Source organism: Rana temporaria, chromosome 5 (genome assembly GCF_905171775.1).
Source record: "Rana temporaria chromosome 5, aRanTem1.1, whole genome shotgun sequence".
NCBI classification, from domain to species: domain Eukaryota; kingdom Metazoa; phylum Chordata; class Amphibia; order Anura; family Ranidae; genus Rana; species Rana temporaria.
In genome coordinates, this window is record NC_053493.1 from 22786107 (window position 1) to 22794632 (window position 8526).

General features: G+C 42.3%; 1 protein-coding gene across 1 annotated transcript; it reads right to left on the reverse strand.

Moving 5' to 3' along the window:
- Positions 1-743: 743 nt before the first annotated feature.
- Positions 744-8101, reverse strand: ARL4A (ADP ribosylation factor like GTPase 4A). The gene is made up of 2 exons (XM_040352262.1): positions 7983-8101; positions 744-2364 (listed from the first exon to the last, which is right to left on the reverse strand). The coding sequence occupies exon 2, from the start codon at positions 2302-2304 to the stop codon at positions 1702-1704; it is 603 nt and encodes a 200-aa protein (XP_040208196.1). The 5' UTR covers positions 2305-2364; positions 7983-8101; the 3' UTR covers positions 744-1701.
- Between the last annotated feature and the right edge of the window lie 425 nt (positions 8102-8526).

An 8526-nucleotide genomic window follows, 5' to 3' on the forward strand; every position in this document is an offset into this window, starting at 1 on the left:
TCATTATGCAATTCAAGTATTTAAAATAAAAAATCCCATAATAAAACCAGATGTAGATTAGCAGCTTCATCTACGAACCCCTAAGCTTTATACTTGAGCTGTCTAACAAAGTCCTCGAAGGACATATTCATCCCATAGAGAAAAGGCCATCAATGCATCACAACTACAGATCCGCTCACTAAAGTCTCGTACACACGATCGGACAAATCCGTGGAATTGTGTGCGAAGGGCGTTGGCCGTGAACTTGTTCTGCATACAGACGGCAGAACTTTTTCAGACAACATGCACAAAATGACGTGGTTTTTCTGCTCTTTAGCTCCACCCTTTGCGAAACTTCTGCCAATGTTGTCTTATGGTTAGCATTGGTACGGAGCATGCGTGTTTGTACTTTGGATTTTAGTCCCGACGGATTTGTGCACACAGGATCGGATAATCCGACGGCACACATTTATTGTCGGAAATTCCGACAATTGTCCGATGGAGCGTACAGACGGTTGGCTTATCCGACCAAAACCTGTCACACAATTTGTTGTTGAAAAATCCTATCGTGTGTACGGGCCTTGAGAAAGATTATTCCGTCAGGGCATTAGTTAGGCAAACCCGTCTTCAACTATGGGCCATGAAAAAGGTGAAGCTGTACTGTACCCGATTACTACCTGAAACAAATTGAATTTGGCTCCCAAAGCAAGACAAAAATGTAAAAAAAAATACATACTGGAAATTCTGTGGTATGAATGGCAGTACACAGTAACTCATTAGCACTTCTCACCGCTCCCCCTTACTTCCAATTGGTTTTTCATAGATTATAATCAATGCCAGGACAAGGGGCGAAAGGGCAACGAATGGATGCATGGTGGTACACCCATTCTATGGCATGTATTAACAGTGGGGGAGGGGGCAGTTCTGGATCCTTTGCTCATGGAGCTGGAGGACCCTGTCCCGGTACGGGTTATCATACATTGTTCCTGTTACTAAACAAGACCTACCAAAAGTTGTGCTCTTGTACCAGACTATAGAGTTTTAAAACAGATTTCATGAAATTAAATGTTTTAGAACCTTAAAAAGTCCATATGTAATGGAGGTATACGATACTGGATAATGCACAGCATTTTCAGTGATGTCACTAACAAAAATGTATTAAAAAAAACAAAAACGAAAAAACAAACACACAAAAGGAAAAGATCAGAATCCATCATGCACTGCATGTATAGTTCCAGATGACTTAAAATGAAGATCTGTATTGAACGGGACAGCCATCCATAGTTGCCAATATAGTCACAGCTCTTGTAATTTCAGTTGGATAAAATGGAAGGGAGGTAAAGATTGGGGGCACGCAACTTCAAATGCCCAGTTTTCCCCAAGCAAACGGCATATCTATGCCCGCGACAAGTTTTTCCATCTCGTAGAAGGCACCATCCTGCTTCCAACACCCTGTGAACATTTAGTTACCCACGCTCAACGACTAGACGGCGACGAAGTCGTTGACGCCACGATCTCCTGGTGTTACAAAACTCAGACACACTACAACTTGTTGCTCGATTCGCAGAACTCCCAAGGAATAAGCTCTGCGCAGCTTTAAATAAAGATGGAATGGAACTTAACACCAGGCGGCCCAGGCATCCAACTCAAACCCGGCAACGCCAAGGTTTTGACGGGGCTTGGCCTTCGCATTTGTCATTCAGCAAAGACCTCAAAAAAGGTTCATCTTTTCTTCTTCTGCTGCCTGAGCATCTTTTTCCGTTTAACGATCATTTCGTAGAGCTTCTCTATACCTTCCCGTAGTCCATCACCAATGATGGCGCACGTGGGCTGAAGGTGCCACGGTGTGGAAGAGCTGAGTTCATTTAACGCTAACAACTTTTCGATTTCCGACAAAGATAAAGAGTTCCGGAGATCCTGCTTGTTGGCAACGATCAGGACGGGGACTCCTTGGTTCTCAGAGGTCTTAGAGATTTTATGCAGTTCCGTTTTGGCCTCCTCCATCCGCTCTACATCAACAGAGTCCACCACAAAGACAATCCCATCCGTGCACCTAGTGTACGACTTCCAGAGGGGCCTCAGCTTCTCCTGACCCCCCACGTCCCAAAAGTGAAACGTCACAGTTTTAGAGTTGCCCAGGGACACTTTGATCTTCTCGGCGTTAAATCCTTTGGTGGGGACGGTATTGACAAACTCATTGAACTGTAACCTGTATAATACAGTGGTCTTCCCGGCACAGTCCAAACCCAAGATCGCAATGTGCAAGGCTTGAAATGGTGATATGCCCGAGAGGATAGGCGTCTGTTCTGAAAGTCCATTCCCCATTTTGAAGAAGGTTTTAAAAAGGTTAACAAAACACAATCGGTATCTGGTCCAGAGGGTTTCCTAAATAAAAAAAATAGAAAAAAAGGCAAATCAGTAAATATAGAATTTTAAAGAACATCACACAGATCCATTACTAAACACTTTTCTTGGTTGGGCTGCCCCCTCAACTGCAAGGGTTTAATCAGAGCTCAAGTCCTGCGGGAACGGTGTTCCTGCACTTTTTTCACAGCAGGAACGCAGTTCCCTTTGCAGGACGAGAGCAGCCGAGCCGCCCGAGCCAATCCTAAGCGTCGATGCCCAGCTCGAGTCACTGTCAGGGGCAGGCGAACCTTAGTAATCCTTTATGTTACTGGCCGCTTCCTGTATATGGATTCATCAGGTAGTGTGCGGGTATTCCTTTAAGCAAGTTCTTTCTAAATCCCACGATAACTCGCGGCAGACCTCCACAATGTCTTTTTTACATCTGTCCCTGATATGTCCGAAACCGACATGCTTTTGATGTGAAAATCCAGAGATTTTAGCTGCCCTGCCTCCTGGCGTGGTGGCCATCTGTAAGCCCAGGGGCCCCATAATCTTCTATTGCCCGGGGGCCCCATGAGTTGTCAGTCCGCCCCTGTCTAAGATCCTTATCTTGCATACATTAACCTATACTTTGGTTATTTGGCCAAGAGCCAAAGTTAACCTACCAGCATGTCTTGTGAGTGGAGATCTCAATCTAAATTATTCCCAACTTAAAGTATAACTGAAGGCAAAACGTTTTCTCTAGATAGAGGGGAGAAGGGAATAGGTCACCTGTCAGGTTTTTATTGCTGTCCGTTACCCCAATAAGGAGATTCAGCCTCTCTACTACTTGCCCTGTTTAGCATTATCATTGCAAGCAAAAGAAAATCCCAAATGTTAGGTTGTCCCCAGAAAAGGAGTAGAGGGGAAATCGTCCAATGGGGACACTATTTCTGGTGACCCCCAAAAGATTGCCTTCATTTGCAGGGATTTCCTCCGACGTCCTGTTTTTGGCTATGGGACAGGAAGTGAAGGTAAATCTCCCCAATAGCACACAGATGGCAAAAATAAATACAAATAGGAAGGACTGGAGTTAATCTTCCCTTACTTTATCCAAAATGAGAAAAAGAAAAAAAAATATAGAAGTCCTTGCCCCCTTTCCAAAAACTGCAAAATACGCAAACGCACTGCTAAACACATAGGTGTAAAGATAGCAGAAAGTAAAATGAAATCTCCCTAATGCAGGGGGTCTCCAAACTGCGGCACAGGGGCCAAATATGGCCCTTTGCTAGGTTTTATCCGCCCTTGTGGCACAATTTCATTCACCAATACCAACAGTGGGGCATAATCCCCCCCCCCCCCCCAATTACACAAATTATGGGACACAATCAATAGAGCACCCAATTCCTCACAATGACACAAACAACGGGCCCACCAATTCCTTCCACTGACCCCAAAGACGGGGCATCGTTTTATCCCACTGACATCGGGACCTTTTCTATGCCCAATGGCCACAGTCCGCCCCCACCTAATGTTTGAAGCACTGTAAACAATCAATAGAGCACCCAATTCCTCCCAATGACACAAACAACGGGGCCCCCCCAATTCCTTCCAATGACACAAACGGGGCCCCCCCAATTCCTCCCAATGACACAAACAACGGGGCCCCCAATTCCTTCCAATGACACAAACAACGGGGCCCCCAATTCCTCCCAATGACACAAACAACAGGGCCTCCAATTCCTCCCAATGACACAAACAACAGGGCCTCCAATTCCTCCCAATGACACAAACAACAGGGCCTCCAATTCCTCCCAATGACAAACGGGGGCCCCCAATTCCTCCCAATGACACAAACAACGGGGCCTCCAATTCCTCCCAATGACACAAACAACGGGGCCTCCAATTCCTCCCAATGACATCAAAGATGGGGCACTATGCCTTCCACAGATGGGGCATTGTTTTATCCCACTGACATCGGGACCTTTTCTATGCCCAATGGCCACAGTCCGCCCCCAGCTAATGTTTGAAGCACTGTAAACTGGCCCTTTGTTTCGAACGTTTGGAAACCCCTGCCCTAATGGGACAGAGATGATAAAAAATAAACCGACAGGGGTTATTACCCTCCAAAATGGAGGAAAAAAATAAAAACTTTGGCCTTTAGTTGTCCTTTACCAGAATGACATTCAAGAAATGTTATCACATCATGTTGCAAAGAGGATCATCAGAATCATAAAAGTCTCCAAACCATTAGAAAACAAAAAAGCAAAAATAATAATAATAGTAAAAAACACCAACAACAAATAAGCAAACAACGTTCACTCGAACATTCATGCAATCAGCTTTCATTCACTCAGGATCATTCTGACCATATTAGAGATTTCCGATTTATACATTGTTGCAAAAATAAAACAAAACCTAATACAGCCAGGCTTTGCAAAACACATGCAAATGCAACAGGTTTAAAAAAATAAATAATAATAATATTAATAATAATAATAATAATAATAATAATAATAATAATAATAATAATAATAATACCTATGGGTATATTCACACCAGATGAGCTGGGTGCGTTTGTGAGCATATTCAACGCATGGCAAACAAAAAAAAAATCCTGGTTGCCTACGAATGAAGTTCACACCAGCGTGTTGCGCTGCGTTGCGTTGCACTGGCCCAGTGCGAAAAAATAAAAATAAACACACAGTACAGCGGGCAATATCTTTTTTCCAGCACAGTGCAAGGCGTTCAAATGCGCACAAAAAAAAAAGAAGCAAAACAAAATTGCAGCGAATGTAAAATGTCAACGCAATGCGAATGCGTTAGCGGAAAGTGCACTGGAAACGCACCACAAACAGAAAAAAACACGCATGTGGACCTGCACACTGAACAGAGGAGGTTGCGGTATAAAAGCCCCATAAACAAACATTTAGGGCTTATTTACACCGGCGGCGGCCCTCGCCGCCCCTATGATAAGCAATACACGGTAGATCGCTTTTCAGAGTACAGTTGACAGGTGGCTGGAAGGTGGTCGTAACCCAACGGTCCACATTGCATGTAGTTACGGCGGGTAGTACTACCAGTGGTGGCGCTCATAAGGGGTGCAGCCCCCCCAATTCATGTACCCCCCTCTTTTTTTGAAGCAGGTAATTAGAGCCTGAAAAGGCCAGTGTTTGCTGCCTCGCCCCCCCCCCCCCCCCCCCCCAAAAAACATAAAAATTATAACTAAATAATTATTATAAATGAAAATAAATAAATTTGAGCAACAGCCGCCATTGAGTACTACAGATATTTTTTTGGCGGAATATGTATAATCCCTTTTGGCTACTGTATTAGGTAAGTGGGGTGATTATTGGGGGGCAGTAAAACAGTGGCTCATATGTGTGAATAAGCCCTTAAGATAGAGATATATTAGAGATAGAGATAGAGATATATTAGAGATATATTAGAGATAGAGATATATTAGAGATAGAGATAGAGATATATTAGAGATATATTAGAGATATATTAGAGATAGAGATATATTAGAGATAGAGATATATTAGAGATAGAGATATATTAGAGATAGAGATATATTAGAGATAGAGATATATTAGAGATAGAGATATATTAGAGATAGAGATATATTAGAGATAGAGATATATTAGAGATAGAGATATATTAGAGATAGAGATATATTAGAGATAGAGATATATTAGAGATAGAGATATATTAGAGATAGAGATATATTAGAGATAGAGATATATTAGAGATAGAGATATATTAGAGATAGAGATATATTAGAGATAGAGATATATTAGAGATAGAGATATATTAGAGATAGAGATATATTAGAGATAGAGATATATTAGAGATAGAGATATATTAGAGATAGAGATATATTAGAGATAGAGATATATTAGAGATAGAGATATATTAGAGATAGAGATATATTAGAGATAGAGATATATTAGAGATAGAGATATATTAGAGATAGAGATATATTAGAGATAGAGATATATTAGAGATAGAGATATATTAGAGATAGAGATATATTAGAGATAGAGATATATTAGAGATAGAGATATATTAGAGATAGAGATATATTAGAGATAGAGATATATTAGAGATAGAGATATATTAGAGATAGAGATATATTAGAGATAGAGATATATTAGAGATAGAGATATATTAGAGATAGAGATATATTAGAGATAGAGATATATTAGAGATAGAGATATATTAGAGATAGAGATATATTAGAGATAGAGATATATTAGAGATAGAGATATATTAGAGATATATTAGAGATATATTAGAGATAGAGATAGAGATATATTAGAGATAGAGATATATTAGAGATAGAGATAGAGATATATTAGAGATATATTAGAATTAGAGATATATTAGAATTAGAGATATATTAGAATTAGAGATATATTAGAATTAGAGATATATTAGAATTAGAGATATATTAGAGATATATTAGAGATAGCGATATATTAGAGATATATTAGAGATAGAGATATATTAGAGATAGAGATATATTAGAGATAGATAGATAGATAGATAGAAAGATAGATAGATAGATAGATAGATCTATCTATCTATCTCTATCTATCTATCTAATTTTACCACTTGCTGGAATGCTAAAGTGCGCCGCACAATATGGTGCGACTGGGTGAAAGTTTCCACAGGAGTAGGAAAAAAAAAAAAAAAAAAAAAAAACAGTTCAAGAAGCATTCAATCCAAACTTAAAGCAATAAAAAAAAAAAAAAAAGCCAAGCAGCGCCCAAATAACCGCAGAAAGGGCTTATTACAAAATGAGGCGCCAGTTGCCGCCCCATACACCCGTCTCCTGCAATACTATCCCACCCTCCAGCCAAATCCCTCTACAAGTTAAGCGCACCCGCCTGCGATTTTTTTTTTTTTACACGTTTGCGTTTACTAATAGCTGATGTCACCACAAATTAAGCGGGCGATAGGTGTCAGACGCGGGCACGGCGTAACCACAATACATGCGTTCTGATTGACAGTAAGGCCCTTGGGGGGGGGGGTTAGTCTTTGTAGATGATTACGCCTGCCACTCGGCGAAAGTGGAATCGTGTACAGAGTAAAGTCAGCCAGCGAAACGCAGAACGCCTGCAGGAAAAAGGGGTGTTGGCTGATCCTGCACACTCAGCACCAGATCACCAGTTGGGAGGGGGGGGGGGGGCAGGCAGCTGTGATAATAAATATCCTCAAAAAAGGAGTTGCATTTGTTACAATGTTATTCTTGTATTGGCATGTTGATATTTTGTATCCTATTGATATCAGAGCTACAATGCAGAGGTGGGGGGGGGGGCATAGCTGGTATGGCAGTGCCATAGGCCACCCATAGAGTTCAATAAAGCTGCAGCCAAAGATTACACACCATGACCCCCCCTTCCATCACCACCCCCACCCCCACCCAGTCTGCAATGGGCACCAGTCACTGGAAACCAGCAGGTGATGTGCCCAGTGCACACAGCTCCCAGTGCAATGCAATCCTCCATGCGATTAGGTGTAAAAACTACTGCAACTTATGTGAATAAGTATTTGCACCCCCCAATTATATTAATCACCCCTCCTTTTTTTTATATATATTAAAGGGCAGACACCCCCCCTTTCCTAGTAAAAATCACCAGTGATCAGCCGATCAGAGATCAATAAGGACCCACCTGCTGGCGATGGTGCAGTGCCCGCTATCTGCAGACAGACCGCATCGCTCCTCCGCTTCCCCCTCCAGCCGCTGCCAGCCACAGACTGCGAGCAGGCACATTACCAGACAAGTGACTGCCCGCCGCGACACGCCCCTTCCTCTCCCGATTGGCGGAGCCCGTCCTCTCCCCTTCTCTTCCCTGGCCAGCAGCCGCCTCTCATTGGCTGAGAAGTGTTTGAGTGTTTTCTGCTCGCGGCGCTGAGCTTCCTTCTGGTTTCTCCGCTCCACCTGTTGGTGTCGGGAAGGAGCTGCGGATGAATGATGGCGGACGGTGCCGGGCTCTACCGGGGATTTACAGGCGATGTGTGCGGGGACTGGGGGGCTGAGGACTGCCGGGGGGTCCCCTGGGTCAGGGTGGGGATTTTCCTTTAAGGATTTCTCTATTGGATACACTGTAACAGCAAAAGTTTACAGATTTAACCACTTGAAGACCGGGCATTTTTTTTTTACTTTTTGTTTATAAGTTTATAAATCTGTATTGTTGTGTTTTTTTTTTTTGCTAG